Source organism: Temnothorax nylanderi, unplaced genomic scaffold (assembly GCF_030848795.1).
Source record: "Temnothorax nylanderi isolate EJ_2023f unplaced genomic scaffold, tnyl_v1.0 TNYL_tig0014_pilon, whole genome shotgun sequence".
Taxonomy (NCBI): domain Eukaryota; kingdom Metazoa; phylum Arthropoda; class Insecta; order Hymenoptera; family Formicidae; genus Temnothorax; species Temnothorax nylanderi.
Window position 1 is genome coordinate 934,161 of NW_027249076.1, and position 26,522 is coordinate 960,682.

The 26,522-nt window shown below is 38.4% G+C and overlaps 1 protein-coding gene and 1 long non-coding RNA gene across 3 annotated transcripts in view; one reads left to right on the top strand and one right to left on the bottom strand.

Annotated features, from left to right (window-relative positions):
* Window positions 1-18,373, bottom strand: part of LOC139768126 (uncharacterized) — an 82,625-nt gene extending 64,252 nt beyond the window's left edge. Inside the window, exon 1 of the long non-coding RNA XR_011717282.1 lies at window positions 18,161-18,373. This is a non-coding gene — a long non-coding RNA (uncharacterized lncRNA). The remainder of the gene's footprint in view (window positions 1-18,160) is intronic.
* LOC139768123 (diacylglycerol kinase 1-like) overlaps window positions 1-26,522 on the top strand; it is an 88,817-nt gene that overhangs the window by 21,306 nt on the left and 40,989 nt on the right. For both annotated transcript variants that reach the window (XM_071698008.1, XM_071698009.1), the window contains exons 2-3: window positions 21,104-21,232; window positions 24,344-24,432. In XM_071698008.1, the coding sequence (XP_071554109.1) occupies window positions 21,169-21,232; window positions 24,344-24,432 (153 nt within the window). In that variant the 5' untranslated portion in view covers window positions 21,104-21,168. The remainder of the gene's footprint in view (window positions 1-21,103; window positions 21,233-24,343; window positions 24,433-26,522) is intronic.

The following is a 26,522-nucleotide window of genomic DNA, read 5'->3' on the forward strand; positions in this document are numbered from 1 at the left end:
GGCACAAGACGCGGCATATTGCACTTGTCGCATGTGTTTAGACAGATTTTACGTAACGCGTTGTACGCGTAAATATGCGCGATGTCACCGCGACGCATAAATGCATCCGCCCTGATATTTACATAAATCTATACTCCGTCCGACGAGAGATTATGGCTGATCAAACATAAATAACGATAGGGCACAGAGCCGCAACAAAATGTTCGCGTTAAATTATTTTTATTTTTGATAGATATTGTCCAACACTATTAAAAATAAAAACAATTTAACGCGAACACCTTGTTGCGGCTCTGTGCCCTATATCGTTATTTATGTTTGATCAACCGTGATCTCTCGTTGGACGGAGTATATGTTACATGCGTGGCGTATTTAAATACGCGAACACACCGTATTTTGCACGCGAATTGTCATACGGACACACTTCATAGCGCGTCACACGTCGGGCACTTTTGCGCGAGTGCGTGTACGGATGCACACGCACACGTGCACATACTGTCCAGCGCACGTGCGGCAAAATCCTCGATATTCCGTTCACGTTGCTCCATGAATCGCGACCGCGGAATCTACGCGCCGGAATAGACGTAATATTTACAGATGCGGCAAAGGCAGCGGCGGCCAGCAGATCCACGTGATTCTTCTTTAATCGCCGCGCGCCATCGCGCATCGTGTCGCCCCGATTTCTCGCGCGCGACGTGAAACGCATCAGCGAGTTGCGCTCGTGCCAGCATAATTATGGATCGTGCGGGTTGTACGTAGGAATCGAGGCGCAAAACAATCCGCAGCTTGGGACGGATAAATAATCGTATGCGCCGCAATAACTTGACGGCGGCGCGGCGGCGGTTCGGAGTTTTAATGGCGGATCGTAGGCGGTACCCGGAACGCGAGTTAGATTATATTTGCTCGGGACGTATAACGTTGTAATTTATTGCGCAAAGCGAGCGGTACACAATACGAGGGTGTTCGTACGAAGCACACCGTGAGCGCGAAACTTACCCAATGCAGGCAGGCCACGTACGTTTCTATAACCGCGACGCGTCGCAGGGCTGTATTACATTTGCATTCCGCGCGTATTCACGATGACTTAACAATTGCGTGAGATATGCACGGGCCGAAGATAAGATCTCGTACCGCGAGGCATTTTCATCGGAATTTAATTTGGAATTTAGAGTAATATTTGCCTACAAACGAATATAATTTACACATAAACATGCATTTATTTGTGGCTGACCAATCCGGTATTTTACTACTTAGAAATATCTCGTGAGCCGCGAAAAAGGACAATTTGTTCTCAATATCGATAAAAATATACATCTCAATCTTATAACAATATGATAATAACAATAGTGCGACAACACAAAAAATATTTCACTATCGCCACTATTTTTTTTCGCATAATAAAGATTTAAAAAATGTTATTGAAGCATGAAACGTGTTGCTTTATCTGACGCTAGTTACTTGTGACGGTATGTAATAGTTCGTAGGTCACGCACATCTTTTCGATCTGCAAAACGGCCGTTTCAGCGGGGAAATTTATGGACAAGCTTTCAGGTCGAGTTCGCGAAACTCCGGCATGAATATACCGGCATAGACGGTACAACACCACCGTCGGCATAAATTCATTTCTGCACACGCGAGCTGCCGCGACAAAGATGCACGTTGCAAGTCATTGATAATATAAAGGCACAAACGCGCGCGTTACGCATGAAAACGCACGCAATAACCGATTCTTTTGCCAACTCGTATACTTTGACCGTAAAGTAGTGCAGTAGCTACATGAAAAATGACGGTTGTTACCACGAATTTGTTCAGCTCTTACAATTCATAAAACGGTAATAGATGCTCCGAGGCGCGTATATTACCAACGAGAATTTATTTTTGACGAAGTTCCCATCTCACTTTTTACTAAAAACGATTTGTATTCTTTTTGTACAATAAAGTTTTGATATGTACGAGAATTTATTCTGTGGCAATCGAACCATAAATTTCTGTATGCCCCGAATTTGCTTCGGGTAAATAGTAAAATAAAATGAAATGGAGTTTGTTGCTTACCAATTTGTAAGTTTAATTTGCAAAAAGAGCTTTAATTTTAGATAGCGTTAAATATCATATTAATTTAATGAGTATCACACTTTTGCAAACGTGATGATTGCCGACAAGACACAAGAAATTGTCTCATTATTTTGTTAATTTTGAAAACATAAATAAAACCGTGATCAGTTGAGACGATCGATTTGAACGGAAACGGCTCGAAACGGATACGATTCTCTCTAAAAAGAAAAAAACGAATTAAAAATGTACTCTCTCGACCGCCGAAATGTGCGATTGTTTATACGACCTTAATCTTCGTCCGCATTAGCGCGGAGCACCGAGAGTTAAACCCATTAAACCGCACGCGAAGCCGCATTGTGTTCTTAGCGTATGTCGACCAACCATAGTCCAGCACGTGAAATCAAATTACCTATGTATGTAGTAACCTCGTCAAACATTTTGAACGGGAAACCAAATTGGTTCCTTTGAACTTCAACCTTTGGCTACTATGCGCGCCAAAGGAAAATTATTATCGTTGTCGATGCGCATTATAATTTCGAGGAGAATACGGAAAAGGAATGTACAGTATGAAATATATATGATAATTTCTGTCGTAAATATGTATCGCTATATAAAAGAATTTCTCGTTGAGATGGGCATCCTCTCGCGCGTCATGTCATAAATCATTCTGCGCAATTAAATGTAGAGTGAATCTCCTGTTACATTTCGAACGACCATCTAGCATAGTTATGACAACACGAAGAACGGCCTCCAAAAGAAATCTATTTTCATCGGCACTTAAGGACCGTCCGCCTGAACGCGACGTAAAACTTGGCAATCGAGTGACGCTTGTCACTCGGGGCTTCCGGTCAAAGAGGCCGGTGACACCTGCCCGTCTAAATGACTTCGGTTTCCGTACAAGTTCGCAACCGGGACAGATTGGACGGCGCGAATGTCGCTGGAGGAGGCTCTTTGAGATCGTCTTAGCTGATGGAGATCAAATTTCCTTTGAAACCTGCACGACTACGGATACCGCAAATTAGCTTTTTCTCCCGTCCAATTTTCTTTCTCGGGATCATGGTCGCGAGCGAACGCGTTGAAAAAACATTAAGAGCGCGCGGAAGTATACGGTCCCGGGAAAAGAGGGAAGAACACTCGGAGCACCTTTTGCTTCGATACTAAACAGCGAGAAAAAGTCGGTCGTGAGAGCGGAAGAAGTTTCCTTGTGTTTCATGATACATCGTCACTTATATGTACACATATATACACATATATATACATAAAAACAAACATATAGTTCCCTCCTCGGTAAGGTACTGCCCTTATCAGCTCACAGAGCTTCTGCTGCGTCTCCAAAAAAACGGTCTGATTTCAACACGAGGAACCTTTTAAATTCGTCCTTTCGCACCTCTTTTTCTCTACACCGGTTGTGATTTTACGCTCGCTGTATAGATTTCCGGGACTATTATCAACAAATCACACACAGCACTCTTCTTGCCGAGCAATCCTCCGCGAGAATTTCTCGGAAAGTTCTCCGAGAAAGTTTCGAGAGAGGTTTCGTTGCTACGTGCCGCACACAAAACGTTGCAACGCCGATTTTGTTCCGGATGCGTTACACGCAGGATTGTGAACATAATATCGTGAAATTTTGCGTGAGAGGCAATATTATATAAAAGATACGAATGTGTCGATATTGCGATCAAATATCAATATTAATAACCGTACAATTCCGCGCGGCTATAGGTATTTTGTATTTCTCGGCGACATCACTTCGATTTCGAATACCGCGTTGCGGATTTTGCATACTCACATCTCGATTTTTATTCATGTTGATATTTGTATGGCGACTTTGGTAGCGCGTTTTCTACTCGCTACTGTTCCGGAGCTACAACGCGAATGTCTTTTATTGGCATCCATTCCGAGAATCTTTGTCAGGGAAGTAATCGATACATTATAAGATTTTCTCGGTATTTATCGAGTTTATAATTGGACAGAGAGTTTATAATTGGTGTTTTAAAACGCGTTGAGATACAGCAGATGCTGAGTTCGCTTGGACGTCTATAAAAAAAAATAACGTTTTAGAATTTATCGTCATTATTTTCGCTTATCTCAACATTAAAGAATAAGTTTAATATAAAATGATACAATGATTGCGATGTAAAATATTAATTCAATATTTTATATCCTTTAAACAAAATCCCGATGATCTATACCAATTAAACGAGGAAATGTTCAACCATTAATATCTGATCGTCTTAATTGGCGATCGTCTTAATTGGCAAGAGCAAACACTTCAGAATTGCGGGAGTTCCAATAATCATTCATTCGACTAATGCCCGCTGTCAGTGACAATGTTGTCAGAAATTTATCGTCGTATGAACTTGCTGAGCGTACGCGGCTATATCACGTCGTTAGATCCACCTTCGACCTTCTCTCGGCAAAAAGTGCATCGTCCGCGACGTCCGCCTTAAACCGCTTTACGGACGAGATCGTAAATTTCCTTCTGCTGATTCGTCTGTTTGCTCGCACGGACTATCAATGGTCTCTACCTACGCGGACGAGAGCACGCGCACGAGATCACGTTCCCGTCAGATGCCTCATAATTTATTGTCCTTATTGCGGGAAATTCTGGCTTTCGACCACCGCAAGCCGAAAGTTTTAATATAAAAGCGCGCGAGAGCCAAATCTCTTGGCGCATGTCAATCACGCAAATGCGATGATTGCCAATCACGAGATTGTTATATATTTTTTGGAAGTAATACTGTATTTTTAGATTTTTCCACATTTTTATCGGACTTTAACACGCTGACCGCCATTTTTTCCTCGCGATAAGAAAAATATTTACCGGTGGGCGATGGTCGCGTTTATCGAATCGATTTGGCACGAGGTGTCTCGTATGTCAGCTCCTCTTTCACTTCTCGCGCCGACCGCAATACGCGGATATTAAATTGGAATTACCGGCATTATAGAGTGGAATAAAGTTTCGCCGGGCACAAGTTTCCGCGAGTAAAAGTAATTTCCATCCCAGGGTGGTAAACTTTAAAATATCAGAACGCGGGGATGGTCGAGGCAGGAACGGAATCTTCGTTTATACTTATGGGAAGAAATCGTTTTCTCGTGTTGCGTGAGTGCAGTCGGACGCGAGGCAGGAAGTTAATTAAACTTAAAGATTCATCTCTCCCCCCTCTCATCTCTCGATATTCTTTTAAACATCGTTCGGGGATACTGAGCGTAGACTTAATTGATCTACCGGTGATAGCATTTTGCTTCGCGAAATATATTCGCCGAATAAAAGCTTACCGATTTCTTATACTCGAAATTCTTTGAAATTATTCCAAGTATCGGGGAAACGGCTTTCACTCCAAGTACGCCAAGAAAATGGAGTTGATGCTTTTGCCATTTCCAGGTAGCACGGCAAGCTAAAGTGTCGATATCTCACGGGTGTCGCGAGTTTATGCACTTATCGTCGTCAGTCGCTAACGTCAGATGGAGCGTTGAATTTTAAAGCTCCCCGTATACGTGCGCAAACTTTGATATACCACGTCCTGTATTCTTCGCGAAAACTTTTAAGTCTTCGCTGAAATCTTCGGAAAGGGACGTTCAGTTTATGTTGTGATTCGAGATATTGGTATAACCACCCTGAAGCCACCACCCGTTGCCGTCGTCTCGCAGCGCGCTCCGAGATTTGCATATAATTTCAAACTCCTGTGAAATTAAGGAAATCAACTTAAAATTGTATTAGCCCAAAGAGACACAAAGAGCGCGTCGATCGCGTAAACATCCACGTTGGATTTCACCTTCCGGCGATGAAAAACCCATAATCCGCGAGAGAAGGATCGGTTGAAGTACCTAATATATTACCGTCATACTAGTGTCGAACGATATTAAACGCATCACCGATGAATAATTAATTTGTAATGAGAAAAGTGCACGTCACGTCACTTCTATCACGGTGAAGCGATCTTGTGGGAGAACGCTCTTAATCCGGGCCGGGGAGAAAAGCGCGGAAAAATTGCCGAGCAGCCGCTCATTTATTCCCTGCTTCTCGGCACCCCGCCGAGGAGACTACGGGAAGAGGCGAGATTATTTTTTACCGACGACGAGAGAGAAAAGACGCGTTTCGGAAAATCAAAACTCTTTTAAATCCCCTCCCTTTCTCATCGCCTCGCGCTGTCGGTCGTACGATCTCTTGTCACTTGCCGAGATAACGGCTCAAACGTGTTCCGGACGGTTAGTACGTATTGATTCCGTCCTGTGGCACTTTCCACCCTTTCCCCACAACCACAGTCCATCCCCCTCGACACCCCGTCGACAGAAAAGCATTCTCCGCCCTCGGATCCTCCTTGGCACTGCTGCCACCGACGGCTTTTCAACAGATCACTTTTGATCTCGTGCGTCTCGACGCGTAATAAGAACTCCGCGACTCCGTACGGCTAATCAGATTTTTCGACGCAAAGTTGAGAGGGAAAAATGATCGCTTAAATCTTGTATAAATGTACATGGAAGTGTTGGAATTAGTTTCTATTTTGTGTAAAGCGCGCGAACGATTCGCCGCCGCAATATAACGACTGCACCACTTGCTCCTGTGTAATTACGTTTAAAACGTGTTGCAGAGTAGCGCCTGTTTGGCGCAGCTGTAAGGAATATCAACTCAACTTTTAGTCCTTAAAATGTATTTTAATGAGACGTCAGTGTGTTAATAATGTAGAACAACATGGAACGATGTGTACCCATTGCAGAAGGTGTGAATATTCTCAGAAGAACAATGCAATGGTGCCATAGAACGGCTAAAGTAAGCACCTTAGGACCAGCATAGATTAATGTAGAGTAGTTTGGAATAGCGCAAGAAGGACACATAATAACTTGGAACACACACGCGCGCATATAATATACGAAACATGTGTAGCGTAACACCGATCTAGTTTGTAATATTTAAAGATTTTAAAGACATTCATGGAATTGAATATAATTGTCCCAAACAACGCAAAGGTCTTTAGAAATTTACATCCTTTGGACTTTTGCTAATTAGACTTATTACAATTTCGTTAAAATTTGATTTACGTCAGCAACAGGGAATTTCAATCAATCATCCACGTTTGTTTCATGCACGCTAATATCATGATTTCACAGACTTATCTATCTTAATTAGAATATAATAAATTATTATTTCCCTTAAACTGTTCGCTTATAATTAGTTATGAAAATAAATGAGTAATTAATTTACGTGCAGTATGATGATACGCAACATATATTATACAGCATCACGAAGCGGCACAATCACGAAACGATATTTTACGTAACTCGTAGTTATTGACAATATCGCAGTTTACTCCGAAAACCATTAAGTTGAATGAACTATCTCGTTAAGAACTTCGGGCCTTCGAGTACTAAGTAGATTAATAGGTACTTCGAGAGAAGCGTGCTTCGAAATCATCGAGATTCCCTCATTACGCGAAAAGGATAATAAGACCGTTGAGAGAGAGAGAGAGAGAGAGAGAGAGAGAGAGAGAGAGAGAGAGAGAGAGAGAGAAAAGTAATTAAACAATTATTTTACTGGCTTAAACATACGTGGTTTGCCGAGCACACGAGCGGGTAATATTTTTCTTACTGATAAATGTACCTTGTTAAAAGAGTAGGTCAAACGAATTAAGTTACGCACGTCCGAGTTTAATGTAACAACGCGATTTCAGATAATGATAATTAAATAAAACGAGCTATAGAACATTGTTTTTGCTTATCCCCTTAATTACGTCACTTAATTAAAGAGAAATTAATATAAAGCTTGCACATGTTCCTTATACTCTCTATCACAGCGAACCGCATTTTGCATTTGACCTCGTCTGCAAAGACATTACGTAGAAAGCGGAGCTCAAATCGCAAATTCCCGTGTTATTATCCTTAATCCCATAAATTGCTGTTGTATTTCACCTGGAATAATTTACTAATAAAGTGCAGCAGTGCAGCACACGAACAAACATTGCATTTGCGAAGCGTGTTAAGGTCTAGCCAGACAATTCATGTAACTACCCCTACACGATGCAGACAGAGCTGCATTTCACTAAAATCTCGTAGGATAATGGGTATGTTCCAATAATTAATACACGAATTATTTTGGAATGTTCCACTTAGAGAAAGTGTTCTGCATAACAATCATACAAATCAAGCTTAAGCAGCACTTTGGGGTAAACGTTAATATAATAGGGATCGAATGCCAAAGCGTCCACGTGGATTCACTTATCGTATAACTAAATCAATAATTTCTAACTCTCTTGGGAAAAAATGATAAGTTATTAAAATATATGTGCGTCATATATATACAGCAACAGCAATATATTTGCCGCTCTCTATTTACTATGCTTCTCAGTTCATACGTGGGGAATAAAAGTACCATTCGTTATTCGCTAACACAGACAGTCCGCTACGCGTACCAGAGACAGTCCGTTTAGTCCAGATTTTATTTACGACGACCCAGAAATCGCGGAAATTCATTATCGTTTTTACAACGCCGAATAAACTTCGCTATTCGTAATTCATCCGTTCTCTCGACGACATCCGGCACTAGGCCAAGCCTCTGTTTTTAATTAAACGCCCGTGTGGTGTGTCCCCCGACGCATCTTTCTCGCCGGCTTTCTCCCTCGCACGCCTACGTTTGCTGCGTCCGCCACGCGAGCCTTTCCGTTTTTACGGGCATCGATCGTCCCGCATCGTCGGCGAGGCCGTAAATTTAAGAGCCGAGCGTTTGGTCGGAAACTGAATTTTCGATTCTATCTAACTTCGAATGCCCGCAGGAATATTTATATGCGTTTGAAGACCTCTTTATCGCGTCGTTTTAAAGCTACATTTTCTAGAAAATGAGGATCACATGTTACAAAGCTTTCCATGGCCCCCCTTTTTTTTTTAAATCGCCCACGATTATACGCTTATAATGTTTCTATCAATAACAGTTGCGCAAGGTTTAATGAGATAATTTACATAAAGCGGAAATCAAAATACCGCTTTAACCGCACAAATAATTTTACCGTTGGCACATCTACGTATGAACAAATCCGTTTCGAACATATTGTAATGATGCGTAGGAGTGTAGGATTAATACCATGTGCATGTGTGTGCGCGCGCGTAGATTGACACATTCGATATGCGCTTGGAATTTGATTTTCATATCGCTTTGATGTAGCCAATCAGCACTCAGTGTATATGATCTACGATATTAAATTCAAACGGTCAAAACGATATTAAATGAATACGCTTCTCGTGTCGCGCTGCCAGGTGCAGGATCTGAATTTTTTTCAAGGGTGATATTGCCCATTGTGACTGCGTATATCGAATGCACGCGCCGGCTTTGACATTTCAAAGTCCGGGAATCTGATACAACTTTTTATCACAGAAAACCTTTCACGAGAATATGTTTTGTCAGAATATTTATGCTAAAATAAAACACAAGATCACATTGTTATTACGTATATGTTACGTCATCGGGTTCTGTTATAGCGTAAAATATTTTATCGTATTGTTATATTTTATTTGTTCCAAGAGTAAAAAAAAACGTAGACCAAAGAGAGCGATGCAAAAGCCCGCAGATTCTTTCGACGGTGATTGCTTCGTGGCAGTAGCCGTGTAAATACGATGCTACGCGATGACGCAGCGCGAAAGGATGATCGAGAGGGAGAAAAAAAGAACGGTTTTCGAGTTACTGTCACCAGCGAATGGTGATACATCGAGTACGCTACCGCAACGAAGCTGCGTGTCCAATGTATCCGATTGGTACGTTGTGTGAAATAACCGCGGTATTGGATAGACACAAGTTCGCGTAGTTCAACATCGCATTTATGAATCGCAAACAACAGATAGGTGTTTGATTACACAACGCTATAGCTATTCGCGTTGCTGTTATCGAATAGTCTCTCATTACAAGGATTGATCATTAGCACGTTATGTAGTTACGAACGTATTACCCCGACACGCGCTTACCGACATATCCGGATGGATCTGAGGCCGATTCCTTAGGTAATCGCTAATCTAATCTCGTTAATAGCACCAATTAACTAGCGGCCGGAGATAAAAACATTCTCACGAAGAAAAATGGCAAACGTAAGTAAGACGTCTCTTCGAGATGCGCTACCGCGCGCGTCGAGCAGGTCGAGCTTATTATTGGCGAGAGAGCGCAATTACACACTGGATCGTCGTGAGACGCTTGCAGAAATGGAGTCCGTAATTGTACGAGCGTTATTTGTAGAACTCGTTCGCGGCTTCAGACGGAAACAGAAATCGTCTTGATCGTGCTCGAAAGAAACGAAATTGTCTGTCAATTCGTAACACGAAATCCCTTTTTACGAGGTGACGAGTAACTTTCGATGAAAATGTTATATTAACGGAGAGAATATTATATCGCGTAAAATATAATTATACGAACTAAAACTGCGTGAAAATTGCGCTTACATATATATGTACACACACACACACACACACACACACACACACACACACACACACACACACACACACACACACACACACACACACACACACAGTATGTATGTATGCATGTGTGTTGTGTGTATATATATATATATATATATATATATATATATATATATAGCAATATCATTTTTCTTGAAAATAAGACATAATCTACGAGAAGGCTTGTGTTGTGCTTTCTCTAACGGCTATATTTTTATACTGACTAATTATAGTTCAGTTTGTGCTTGCTTGGGTTTTATCAATGCATAAAATCAGACACGTGCGACTCCCTGATAATAACATCGTGGCGCATATATTACACGTAATAGAAAGAAGGATATTTCAGCCGGTTATCTCGTTAGCGAAGTAATAATAATGTTAAGGAATTTCCATTGCATGGTAATTACGCTCACCGTATTATTCTTAGCGTTAGCTAGAATGTATTACATGTGCAATCAACGTGCAATACGACTAATTTTAAGCTTTTTGCACAAATGCATTACCGTATCGGGTTAAGTATATGGCACGTGTGATAGCGTAGGTATACAATGTACGAGGCGTGTCTCGAGGGGTGCCCTAATTATCCATCTAATTTAGTTAATTGCAATCAATGCGTAACCGTTAAGCGCCATGCGAAGATCATTAGCTGCTTCGAAAGGTAGATATTCAAAAGATTTATCATATTTATTGCATTAAAGAACTTTAATGTCTTTTTATTATAGCTGTCTCGGATTTCGCCGCTATTTCACATATTCATAAAAGTCCCACATATACATTTTAATTCTTCTATGTAATGCAATAATTCCATTATTTTGTATTGATTTCCCCAATAGGGAAAACGGTTTTTAAAAAATATGATTTATGATTTTAATAGCGAATACCTGAAATAACAACATAATTTTTGTATATGATTCTAAATTATGATTATTGTATTACAGCCGTATTTTCTGACAATATAGTATATCCATTGCTAAGATTGCTTTTTAAAGGCGGAACGTTGGAAATAGTTATTAATAGCCGGGCAATTCCGTGTTTCACCATCAATCGATTACAGCATAATGCGCGTTTACTTCTTCTATTTAATAAGCACAAACGAATAAAGATTACAAAGTTCTGCGCAATTTTAATTACGAGTACGTAATGGTCCCTGGCGCGGAATTATTCTATCAAAGAGAGGAAGAGGAGAGAGAGCGAGAGAGTAGAAAAAGAAAAAGAGAGAGAGTAAAGATAGGCTGGACTCTGTTGGACTTTATGTACCTTCCCGTTAAATTGTCTGCGCTTTCAGCAACGCATATTCACTGCGGCATTATCGTAAATCAATTATCGTCGTACCAGCGCGAACGAACGGCAGAGAATTTTTTACTTAGTCCATTGATCCACCTCTTAAATTTTATTTCGCCGGCATCACGATTGATAGCGATTCGCAATGCTTTCTAATTAAAAAACGAAAACTGAAAATAGTCGAGATACATTCGAACCACGAAGAGGTAAATAAATTATACCAGATAATGTTGAAAAGTAGAAGCAGTAGAATTTGCATCTAACGTGCAAATGTGTTGTTGATTTTATTTTGTAATGATGCTCGTGTAAAACAGATGAATTCTATACGCACAAAGGAGGAAACTTCGCAATTTTAATAAATTTTAATAAATAAAAGAATTAAATAATAGAAAAAATTAAAAGCTTTCAACACATATGACGCTGCGCGTTAAAATGAACAGAGAACATGTGGTTGAATGAATCACATATACCTACTATTTCAAGGAATACACATTTGTCTCGTTATTGAAAATAAGTCCCTGCGAGAAAAAGCTCAGCGTATTTTCGCGTCGTATCATAATTTACATGATATATTATCTTATATTTCTTTCTCGAGCAGTCTCATAACGGCCTTAACTCTTTGTCAATTGCAGAAATCGCCTATCCGCGAAAGTACTCTGCGAGTAACGTCACTTATTCGTGCTGTAAGCTGAAACCGTCCTTGTCCTTATTAAAATAATAAGCACGCGCGAATATACGTATTGACAAAGATTCCAAAATCATTGTTCCAGTTAACGTAATTCTTCTGTAGCGCGTCGAAATTAACCAAACGTTATAATGATACATCAAAAGAAATTATATATATGATTTAAACTATAAGATAGACCTCTCAGGGGTCTAAGGTTCGACCATAACGGAGAATTCATTAATACAGCATAACAAATACATTTCGTAGCGTATACTATCAAGCGTATACTATTCGAATTAAATGTCAATGGGCAATAATACGCCGAATACTCGTACATTGCATCCGCGAGCAACTGATATACCGCGGGCTGCAATTGTCTTCGAGATGGTCCTATCATGGCTAACTGACGACGGTGTATATTTCATTCGGCTGTTTGAGGACAGGATAATAAATTTACTTAACTACCTTCCGTCGGCAATTTCATCGGTCGTTGTAAGCGCTGTAACGCGAGACACGCCGTTCTATTTTGAATGAACGATTTTCCCACACCGCGCGAGAAGAAACGCAATTTCTTTCAGGTTGTAAAAATAGAAGAGATTAAATCGCGGAACGACAACGCGCGAATACTTTTAGTAATTACGACGTCCGTGGAATTGCCGCGAAATATTCATCCCGCTCGGATGATGGATGATGCCTTGGATTAACGAGATATTTTTTTATCTACAATTTGTCTTGAAACTTCTATATGTGTATCTTGCAATCGGGACAAAGTTCGAGCAAATAAGTTTTTAATTCAAAATTACCTGTTATAGAAAACATAAATTAAAAAAAAATGTCACAAATGCGGGGACGTAATTATATAACGACATATTCGACGCGACAAAAACGAAAGTGAAAATCCATGTGAAAAAAACCTGCGAGTTTCAATTTTGCAGCCGCAATGTTGTTATTGCAACTGATGGGAGCAATTTGTCAACCGAAAGGAAAACATATGGGAAACTATACAAACGCGCGTAACATTTTTTCATTCGTTTATGAAAAAAAATTTTTTTTTTCCGTTGGAAGACTTTTACAATCGTGCAGGCGATTGAAAAAGTTTTTGAAAGCGAATTATTTTTAATATCTTTCTGTACATCGTTATGATTTATGATGTACAGAACAACAGTTTTATTGTTTTACGTTTACGTAAAAAAATAAAAAAGGGCATCTTTTCTTGGGAGGATGTATGCTATTATTCTGCGTGTATTCTCACCGTAATCAACGCGCAAATGTATGTGAGAATATAAATTACATACGCATATGTGGTTATATGTGTACGTTTTTGAAAAGTATTTGTAATTCGGGTGTCTTTCTAAGAGATAAACTCGTCTACATTTTCGGAGCAAATCCATATGTGCTTTCTCCCCATCCCGGTAAAAAGCAGCGACGGGCTGTCACGCGAAAAAGTTTCGCAATCGCGCCCGCCCCCTGCGCGGGATTTATTTTTCTCCCGGGGGATGGATTAAACGGCCGCGCCAGGCCGCATCTCGAACTGTCCCTTCACATTCGGATTCGCGTGTGAAACTAATTACAACGCCGCGCGCCCCTCGCATCGATTGGTTTTATTCGTAAAATACGCTGGGGGACCAGAGGAAGCGGACGGTCGACGGCACACGGTAAATCACAGAAGAAGCCAGTGGAGCAATAAAATTGCATTTCGCGCCCGTGGCGCGTGCGAAATGCCTGCGTGCACGCGGACAAATCGTGCCGAATCCCGGCCTCGTTGCGCCTAAATCCGGATCATATAATCCAGACCGGATTATAGCCGGGAAATTATCGGCAAATCCACATCCGCGAGAGGAGGGAGGAGGATGGAGGATGTGGAAAGGAGATCGAATCACCCTTCGGTAGTGAAATATTACGTAGAGGAGAGAATACGTCTCGGGATTAACGCGATAATGGTGTCGCGTTGCCGATTGTGCTCGTTGTATCAACGGCACGCGGCGAATTAAAGAAGGGCCTCGGCGAAACGGAGAACATAATCCGACGCTAATCTATTAAATTCTTTTAATTCGCCGCGTTATCGCCCGATACCCCATTATCTGAAACCCTTGCCTTTGAACCGTTGCCGCATTAGCGGTTCCATTAATTCCACTTCACACCCAGCTTGTATCAAAAACCACTATGCGTCAGTACAGCATTTAGTAAATACTTTGATAGTATTTAATAAATAGCAGAGATTGCTGATTTTTTTATGAAAAATGACGGTGAACATTTCTTTTCTTTTTGATAATTTAATTAACATCCAACGAAGTGAATTAGGAATGTATGTATGAAAAAAATATTTTGCAAACGAACCCTGCGCGCGGCGACAGCGTCGCTATTAAATATTTGGAATGACAGAGGCCATTGTACAACACGCTGCGTTCTGCTTTATTTAATAATCCTCTAAAATATTATAAAGGGGCATATTTTAATTTATGCCGTTGCGTAAAGAGAATTTTCGCATTTTCAAACTGCATAAAATACTTTGAATATAATAATTACATGTTATATAATAATTATGTTATAATAACTATAATTATGTAAATAAGCTCGAGGGGCAACAGATACCATATTCTCATTATATTAGGATGTTTCACAGCTATTATATAATGCTTTTAATAGGGTATTTTGGACATTAATTACAATCAAAAATTCTAATACAAGAAGATCACGATAGTTGTCTCGAGTTATAAACGATCCAAGTTGATTAATTAGTATCGCACTGATTGTGAATTCGCGCGCTCAGTTTAGTAACTAATTACATGCGGATCGATCTGTCATCTGTTATTCATTTTTCGAACTCAAATATTAATGTTATCGCTCAGTTGACTGTATTTTAACTTCTTGCAAGTATTGTGTACGTTAACGTCTTATATCAGTTCGCTTTGTTTCGAAGTTAAGTTATCAATAAGTGGATACACATCGAAAGATTAATAAAAAAAATTGACGCAATAAATACGATTAATAATAATTTGCCTATTTCTTATTAAATAAATTACTGAAATATCTTACGTGATTGTGAAATATTTATCGTTATTCTTTCATTCGTGCCGATAAAATATGGATATTGAAAAAATCTCTGAATATATTATTTTCTTGTGCCAATTTATGTTACGTTTAACTAACCCTGGAGAGGGGTCAAGCGCGAAACCCTCAAATTTTATTAAAAACATATTTAAACAGAGAGGAAAAAGGAAAATAAAGTAACGTATCTAAATATTAACAGCTTTTTCTTGTCAGTTTTATATATATTAATGATATTAATTAACTTTTATTTCATGCAAATACAATAAATACTTTAATATCTTGTCCCGATCATTGCCCTCTGAAGTACGAATACTATGAAGAAAGTAAATGGAAAGTCATAATTAGCCCGTTCCTTCCAATTAACTATATGAAGAAAGTTAGGGGAGACCGGGGCTCGTTGGCACAAGAGGCAAGTTGGCAATGCGTTCCGTTTATGTATTTATAGCGAAAAAAACAATGGAAAAGTTATCACAAAATATTTCTTATATGACATAGGTACTTTTCCCAAAGTTTTATTTTAATCAAACAAGTATTACAATAGAAAAAGAGAAAACTCTGATTCAAGAGGTGGCAAGTAAATTTTCGAGCGTTTCAAAATATCGTATTAATGTTCTTCAGCTTGAGAAGTAAATCAAAGTAACGTATCATTAGTTAAAAGAAAAGTTTCTGTTACTGTACGACATGTTATTTTGACTAACAACAGTAATTTATTGTAATAAAATGACTGATACAAAACGTATGTAGGGATGGGGTATGTTGGCTCATATCAAGACACGCTTAGCTTGACTTGTTGTTGCCGCCCGCGTGAGACCTGTTTGAGCATGTGATTTGCTACCTACGATGCTGATAGAAGCTAGATATGTATTTATATTAATATTTTATATTGAAGAAAGCTATACATCTAAAATAGTTAACAATTTTCTGCAACAGCATTTTGTTATTCGATCATTACTTCAAAATACCTTTAAAAGATATACAATCTTTATCAAGAAGTACATCTGCTACGCGTTTTGTATTTCTATTACGTTTTCATTAATTTAACATGGACTTTTGTCGCATAGCCAACTTACCCTACTATCGGGGCAAGTTGGCTACAATGCAGCATGTTCGTATTTTACTTATTACAAAGAAACTATACAGTATACAGGAGCGTTCCTAGCATGAAAATGTAGAGAAAGGTTCTCTCTATCATATTAGTACTGTTTAATCATGACAATTAGTTGTATAAAAACTCAAATGCCGAAATTGTGAAAACGGTGCCATCGAGCCCCGGTCTCCCCTAAATAAAAATTTTTTGAAAACTAATATTTTACTAGTATATTTATTTCTTATATTTCTTTTCCTTTTAATTTTAATTATTTGGTTAACCAATAAATTTGAAAATTTTAAAATTATTTAATACTCAAATTAGCATATCTTCATAGCATTCTTAACTGCATTTCCTGGAAATCTTGCTTGTGTACAAAGTGCTCGATAAAAAGAAGAAGACATGATATCTTTAGCAGATTTTAAAACAATTTCTTTTTTACGAAAATTACTTCATTATTGTTCCTCAACTGTTTTGCCGAGCGTGCCCAAGAGTTGTGAATTATTTCTTAACTTCTCTCATCTACACGGAGAGAATTTTCTCCTAAAATTTACCCTGAAATCACGGTAGTTGTGGGACAACATGTACCACCAAGAATTTTATGCGAGCTATTCTGATTAATATCTACCATAATATAAAGAATATTAATATCTATTACATTAAAATATAAAATATGTTTGATTAATTTTACTAAAATATATCTAGGAAATTTCAATAATTTTTCAAAATTTACCAATCTGCTTGGTAATTTTTATCACGTTGTTTGTAAAATGTCTTTTGTATATTTTAAAAATTCCTTGGTTGCCAAGTTGTCCCAAGTTTGTAGTGAATTTAAGGGTAAAATATAATAAAAAATTCTCTCCGTGTATATATACGCGCGAGTTTAAATTCTCTAATAAATTTTAGCGATTATGTAATTTGTGCATGTTGTAATTACTATCCTGATGTACAGTGGCCAAAATGTGCCAATAAACACTAAACCAACTAATTATGCATCAATAATAATAAGTTCTATATAATGTGCTCTGCATGTTTGTATTTGCAATGTATGAACAATAAATCAACGGATAATCATGCATATTTCAGGGTTAAATATTTGTATTAATCCGTCCCAGCTTGTCCACACACACACACACACACACACACACACACACACACACACACACACACACACGCACACACACATTTCAAAGCAATGAATCTATGAAAATTATTCTACCTAATATAACATAATATTTGCAGATCATCCATCACCTCTAATTGAAATAAAAGATATTTTGATACTTATCGACATGACGCGCAGCAGCGGAGTTTGTAACTGCATTGTAATTACACGTTGTTCTGTAAAGTCCAAATTATAACAACACCAAAGACTGGATTTATTTTTAAAATAAAATTACTTCAAAAAATAATTGTTGAGCATATTTCACTTTCTTAAGTGGATATTTAGTAAATTATAGCTATAATTATTTTATCAATATGTATGTCACAGAGACCAATAAAAAAATTCCAAAATCGAAAACGAATAAGGTATACCGTTTTTGGGGAACTCCAGCCCGAATATTATATATAAACAAAAAGTAACTTACTCCTGAGTTGCTCCGCCGTTGCCCGATGCCGCCAAGGCCACCTCTTCCTCTCAGATTCCTTCGTTGCTGTTTCCTTATAGCATTCACACAACACTTATTCGCGAAAACGCGATTAATTACGATTGCGCGCGTTTCACTCGACACCCCCGGAGTTAATCGTGCGCAACGGAAAAGTAACATGATAACAGCACGACTGTGCAAAGCCGTTGTGCGTGCGCGATGTCTCGCAAATCTAAACGCAACGAACGAGCCTCGAACGATGGAGAATTCCGTCGATGATTCACCGACGTGTACGAATTTATGTTACGCGGTTGACAAAGTCATTATATTACGCGGTTATCAAGCGACAAAATTGATGGCGACTATATTCCGCAATTAAATACATCGTCGACATCACCAGCGTTCCTTTTAAAGCCGAAAAGCTGGAAAACGTCAGCAATTTCATCCCGATACTAACAGATACTATCGAATCAAGAAACAATTATATCTCAGATTGGAACGTAACAGTAATTTAACTCTCATTCCCTATCGCGTGTCGAGTTCTCGCTTCCAACGAACAAATTGTGTAAGATACCTACCCGCGTTTCAATTAAACGGCTGTCGTTTCGAGCACTTGCTTACTTATCGTTCGTTACGAGAGCTCATTAGTCACGTAGTTCGGTAATCGCTAATTTTATATAGGGAATGATTGCGTCTCCTAGCACTTGTCGCGACCGTGTTTCGTAAGGTAATGCGACGATACACGGAAGACGGAATGACTCACCGCCGGACCTCGCCGCGCGAGTGACAACAAAGTGACCGAGCAGGGATGGGCATGAATGACATTCCATGATTGACGATTGATAAATAAAAATGTATTCATAATTCTCCTTTTTATTGAATGATGAATAAAAATTTATTCGTTATTCGGCTACTCGTGAATGATGATTAAAAATTTATTTGTTATTTGATTTATTTCGAATAATGAGTGAAATTATTATTTTCATTTATTCTACAAATTCTGAATAATAAATAAAAGTTATTTTATAATTTCATTATTCAATTAAAAGGCGAATTATGAATATATTTTTATTCTTTAACTTTTTGTTATTTAAGTGAAAAATTAGTGAATAATGCCTATCCCTGCGACCGAGTTACTTTGTGTATACAATAATGCGGCGTAATATGCAAAAACAATCACCGAGCAGTACATACACGGGCCAACTCGTTACCATGAAATATTTAATGTGCCCTATAAAATAAATATACATCGAATATTCTTGAATATCTCAAATCAATATTGATGAATGAATTTATTATCGCAATATTTCGCACTTTGTTTCGCAGACCCGTTAGCGTCGCTTGAGATAACAATTAATTTTTAGTAACGAAATTAGTAATCGAAAATTTTCATGAAAAAGAGAATTATATTATTTGCATATAACGGTTAAAATTTGTTATTCAACGTAATCAAATTGTCAATATCAGTCGATTGTTATAATAGTAACTACGCTATGAGAAAATGACAAAATCGACTGGAAAATAATAATCGTAAAACTAAAAATCACTGTAAAACAATAATAAATGGTAAATTAGTAATGCATAAACGTAATCATAAGCTCTATTTCATTTTTGAACAGGGAGAAATTGATGAAATTTTAGAAGGAGGAACAAACACAACGTACCTACATATTCTAAGCAGTTTTTCGCATCTACTAAGTAATTTTTTTTTATTTACGATCCGTATAGATTATTTATAAAAAAAGGACAGACGTATAGTTTAATGTGTTATAGCATCGATTTATCGTTTATTATTGATCGCGCGTTTTAACAAAAATATAATTTTTCGTTCGCGGGTTTGTGCGTGACACAACTGACCGTAGCAAACTTTTGAAAAAAAGATTCGACACGTTGGACGTGCGAATATCGTGCCGGCTTTTTCTCGTGGATAAAGTTTTATCGTGACTCAGCTAAAGACAGTACAGTGAAAAGGGATCGCAAACGTTCAAAGCATCGAGCGAACGAGTTTCATCGGACGCCACGGGTTTCGCTGACAGAGCATGTGTCCAGCCGCCGCCACATGTTTGCGGGAGAAACACGTTCGGTCGTTCGGATTCCTCTCTTGCGTATAGGCGCGTTTACAGTGAGAGAAAAGCGGCCACAGCGACCGTAAATCTGTAATTTTAGCCCGAGCGAGTGATGCGCAACGAATGTACGTGTGAGATCGTGGCGGACTATATTAATATAAACCACTGGCAAATAGTAAATCAACAGCAAGCTTACAGGTTGATCTAACAGATAATTTAACCAACTAAATCTCTCGACGCTTTAAATCTAATTTTTCTTGTTAATTAATTTATTTGTGTTAACTTATCTTTGTATTTATTTATGTGACTTAAATGACATGTTGTGTTTTTCGCCTGAGCCGCATGATTGTCAACAGAAGAATAAATATTTGTAAGTCATTATCTTTAATATTCGGAAAATGAGTTTCCCCATTAGCTGTAGGGTAAACTCGGGTAAGATGGCCATACAGGAAAGATGGCCAACCTATGTTCTTTCAGTCTAGCTCGCCATGAAACATCGAATGAACATGGGTTGGCCATCTTTCCTGTATGGCCATCTTACCCGAGTTTACCCTACATGCTGCACAAAAGAATCTCTAATATTCCTCTAACGATATGTAAAGAATAAAAAGTTCGAAGAAGTTGACTCGATATTGATCACACAGTTAGTCGTTAAACAGTTTGAAATTGTGATTAACTTTGATTAACCGAAGCTTATTGAATCTGAGCGTATTATTTTCTTTATGGTCCGAGTAATAGTAAATAATTTAAAACGTAATTCAACAGGATGTAGAAATATTTAGTCATTTCTACACGAAGATGTTGAATGACGAAGTTGTGTGAAGGGACCCGGCGCCGATTGCGTTTTTTACAGACAGCGATATCTTTTGATTTGCAGGTGACGAATTTCAGTATCCAACATCTGGCCACTCGTCCTGAGGGACACATAGATCAGAAGTAAGGATGGCCTTCCACTGGGATAAGCTCTCGCCAGCGGAATTCCAACAACTTCAGGACTTGGCAGCTTGTAAGTAACAAAAGGAGGAAACGGAAAAGGAAGTGCTAAAACGTGTAAAATAATGCGGATAAATCACAATGGAGAGCGCTCGGCGCTCTCCTTTTTTTCCCTTTTGAATTTTTTTACAGATCATAAATCCCAAAGTCCGCGTTGCTGATGAAGTTTTAACAAACTTTGACTTATCCAGCGTCGGCAAAATTTAGTATAAGCAACTTTATATACACCCGGCTTAATTTTCGCTTAATAGACGCTGTTATTAACTTGTGAACACTTAACGAAGATTAGTCTCTTAATTAATTATCGATATACGAGCTAATTTCAAAGTTCTGAATAAGAAATATCATTTGATAGAAATTTGATTGAAAGAACTGATCAAATAGAAGTTCCAAAATTTTTTCAATATTCAATAACGTTCATAATTGAGGCGGTTTATTCTTAACGAAAGTAGAAAGTAGAATATTATCGTAATTTTATTTCTATTTGTTTCAATGCCAATGTCAATGGATTGTTTTCACGTTTTTCTCGACATTTCCAAAGTGCAATCCCGAGGCTATACTTAATTAAGCGATCATTCACAGCGTCGCGCGAATGAATCGTACTGTGTGTAATTTTGTTTGTTCCGGACCGGATCAAATGTGCGCGATAATTTTATTGCGAGTTTACTCATTGAATACAAATGACTTCTCCGTCTGTTGTGTTCTCTACAAAAGTTAAAACAAACATAAAAAAAAGTGCCTTTTGTTCGTTGCAATGGGAGTAAGTGAAATTACGGCGCGCTATCGGGTGACTATCGTTGGACAAATTGAATTATGGGAAATTAAGTTATTTGAACAACGAAAAATAGTATAATGATATTATCCATCACCGTCAAAGTGTAAACCAATACATAAGAAAATATGTCGTGATAAAAAGCTCTGGCATTTCGCCGAGATATTTTGTAATTATACATGTTCCTGAATAGAATAAAATGGCACGTATTTTCTTTTTGAAATGCATAAACATAAACCTTCCTACTTATGCTTATCATAAATTATGTAGACGCAACAGAGTGAATATTCTCAAATTATATATGAGTACCAAAGGCACTATCTTTAATTACAGATAGCACTTAACTGAATTAAATATAACGGAAATGAAGTGGTAATTGGCACTGCTCAATTACGTAGAATGAAAGTCAACAACTGTAAGTTTGTTGAATGAAAGCCATTAAAAATACATCAAGATGGATATATAAAACGTAAATACTGTCACGTTGGAAAGAGAAATATCGAATAGTCGGCAATTCATACGCCTTTGCTTGTTCTCTTCCGTTAAAAAGCGTTATGCTTATTGCCTGAAATAAGTAGTTTATAAAATAATTAGCATTGACTTTAATTAAGAGAAATGTTGTGGTATAATTAGTAACCTGCCACGTTTTCCTGGAAACCTCGTAGATATTTTCGCGGATATTGCTTTGAGTGAAAACAATCATGATATTTCAAGAAACTCTCGATTGGAATGAACAATTAATTAAAACAAACATGCAAATAATGCCGCCTGTTATATAGTACATATATGTATGATCTCGCTGATATATAATAGATTCGAACTTTGAACGTTGAAATTCATATTATTCCGCCATGTATTTCCGTGCGATTTACCAGTCGGCGCGGGCGGCAAACGCGCCTCGAGTTTTCCGCGTATAAACGCTTCGATCGCGGACTTGACGACATACAGGTGTTCCTACCGTCTAGTATTTTACATCTGGCTGACAGAGAGATGTTGTAGCAACGCCCAGCATGTCTTTCGAGAAGAGACAACATGCGCGACATTCGCGCAGGAAAGCACTAATTCATCGTACAAACGCTGCACTTTGTCGTGCGAGCGGAATAAATTGCCGACGTTCGTCAACAAATTTACTGGCATTACCGTAATGCGGCTATCATCCCGGTAATCTTTTATTCGAAATCAAACAACGTCGGAGGTAAACTCGCGTTTGAACTCGCGGAAAAAGGATATGATTGCGAGATCACGGAAATAATATTATTACAATAATCTGTTAAAAAAATAATCGGACGAGTGGTACGTCACGTTTATCGCCACTTTAACTGTCATTGGTAGAATAAACATTTTCTTTCATTTCTTTCTAAATGAAACAATAACATAAAAACATATAATTACAAATTAATCAACTATACAAATCGAAGATTGTTTAATAGAAAGTTAATATTGTATTTATTTTAAAATTATCGATCCAGCGTGCTTATGTCTTTTTAAGAAGCTCTTGCAAATGTCTCCCGAATAAATTCATTGTAATGAGTACAGCTTTTGAAAGTAAATCGCATCTCTTTGTCACAAAGTTGCTGCCTACGATCCATTTGCGCGGGTATTCTACTGTATTAAAACAATCGTTCAATAATCGTCAATAGTTATGCGGGGCGGGCTGACATCGAGGCGGAAACGTGAATTTCAGCTGGGCGCGTTAATCATCTGCCCGTCCGAATACGATCCATCGTGGCCGTCAATCGGCTCGAAAATAGTAGCCGCCCAAAAATATCTCGGTCCGTTAAGTGCATTATGACGTCGGTGCGGGTAGATTAGGCCAATGGCCTCCTATTATTAGTCAATTTATCGTCGTTGTTTCTTCTGTAAACAGTTGAATCCAAGATGGTTGATCAATCGCCCTCCCTCCACCCTCTTCACTGTCTAATTTATCAGAGACATACTTGTTCGTGCCACATATTCGCTGACATGTCGAATCGTACAATAAGAAAAAAGATCTGTCATGAACTATTAATTTATTTACAATTGTACCTGTTTTATTCCTTTGTCAGAACGATCGATTTATACATCTAGATGAGTAAGACAAAAGCACTTTGAATATTTAAAAAATTTGTTAACATTGTGCGCTATATATAGAGCCAATTAAATCCTTTTGTCCAGTAAAAGATTTTTCATTTTATTTTATATATTTTGTATCGTTATTAAACAATTTTATTTTTATTACACATTTTATTAAATTTTTTACCATTATAAAGACTATATTATTACTTAGATTTTCGATGTTTGACAATTATCGCTTCCAGTATCATAGAATTTAATTGAATGCGATAAATTATCAAACCATTAATTGTTTCTCAGATTCCACGCGGAAGCTACAGGATGTTCTGACTGAATTTTGTGGGAGCGCCACGACGCCGGGCAGCGTGCCGAAATATCATCCGGACGGAGTGAGTCATAAAGATTGGTCCATATTTTACTCATAGCCGATAGCATACGTATCTAAAATCTATTTTCCCTCTAAAAAAAAAACGTATTGTTTTGAAGATAGGACAAAATTAGGCGGAAAATGTATCTCTAACATGTACCATGAAAGTGATAAATATTTTATACAATGTTATCTTAATTTTTCATCCGATATATCTGTCATACTCTATATTCGGTGAATGTATATATTTTTGTAAAGTATACGGTTTGATTCCATAGAAATTTTCGCAAGTTTTCTGTGTAAATCGATAGATGTGAAGGATTCCGCCGAGCGAACGATTTCGTTGCCGTCTCTCGTCTCAGGTGCACTTCAGCCTTTCTATAAAATGAAATTGAACGATCGGTGTGGTCGAGAGTGCACTTGAGCGACAAATATCTACTTAACTTGTACGCAAGCTGTTTAAACAAGTTTCCAGGAAATGTGATATTTTACGGGAATCCGCGACAGATAATATCCAAAGCGATTTACATATAAAATAATTAGTACTTTTAGCTATACGTCAGGAATGAGTTTTTGATCCTTTCTAAAAAAAGGCATGTTAAGTCGATAGTCGAATTTATTGTTGCCGCTTTTCCGCGATGCTGATTGGTTTTTTCGCTGCGCTTACTTCATTTGCAGCTGTCATCGTATATTTTGACAGTTGTGTGTATCAAGAAATTAATAGTGTAATAGTAATAGCATAATGTTAAAGCTAAATAGCGCGCGCGAAGCGCGCGTCTGTGGTGCTAGTTTTATAAAAAGTTAGTCGCGCGGCATCGCTGCAGCTTTCGTCGACGATAAATTTCTTATCGTCGTGTTAAAGAAAAGGACTATTCTTCCGGAGGGGAAGCGGTTTCCTACCGTTTTATCTGTCTTATATAATATCGATTGAAGTACTGTCAGATTATACAAGTGTACAGTTTATATTTTGAGTGAGAGGTATATAAGGACGACATATAACGCGATAGTATAATACCGTCCGCAGACAGCGAGGAAGCATTTGTTCCGTAAAATCGTAAACTATTCCCGTTGGAATAACATTCAGAACACGTACGATGTTCACGGACAGGTATAGAAGTTATTGCGTGCTCGCGTTATATAAGAAGGACAGACGTGTAAGAGAGAGCTCCGTTCGACGACGCATTAATGATCGACTTGAATTCCTGATAGTAGTCACATGCAAAAAGTTATTTCTTCCACGAAAAGAGGTTTCTTGCTGGAAATATCAAGCGTATAATGCATGGACCATTAATTTAAGATATATTTTATGAGAAATTTAAAAAGAATAAAAAACGATCTCGTTGAGCCTCTCTCCCTTTCTCCGTATATACGTTCTACATTTTTCTATCATGTACATTTTTTTTCAACAACGCGGCGCGACGGCTTTTCAGAGCTCGCATTTTCGCGGATTTTTAATGTTTCTCGGTACAGATAAACTCATGTGAGACCGCGCGCGAATTTATCTCGCGGATTTCACGACGGAACTAGAGTCGTTCCTCCAACTTCGGCGCCCCCGCGCCCATTTCCTGACAGTCGTTTTACTTTTGCGTCGGCGTGCGATGTATTGCCGGAACAATGGTGTAACATCGGGGCGCTACATACGTCTGTGAACGTAAACACGCGGGGAGAGCACATTTAGCTCTCCCGAGGAATATTAACTCCGAAACTAAAACAGATTGCTGAAGTTGCGAGTGTTGCGACGATGCTCTTTTTTCGATGCCGGAGTACCCGCCGACATCGTGTTTATCGTTCGTCACAGTTTGTCGTAACACGCGTTGCATCGCGATGACGTATCGATCAGGGGGCTTCTTTTACGCGTATCTCTCTCGTGACTAATGGAGCAAATTTTTTGCAAAAATTTTGCATCAAGTCTCTTTGCGCGAACGATCACGAGTTTTATCACAAATATTTAAACGGCTAATCAACGAAATACGCGCGCTGTTCAGAGTCACGACAATTTTAATGGATAAAATTCACTTCTATCATTTTTGCCTGGGGGAACAAGATCAAAGATGCATCTTTTGTGAGTATTCCCTTCTGATAATGGGACAGTTATTACATTACAACGAGCGA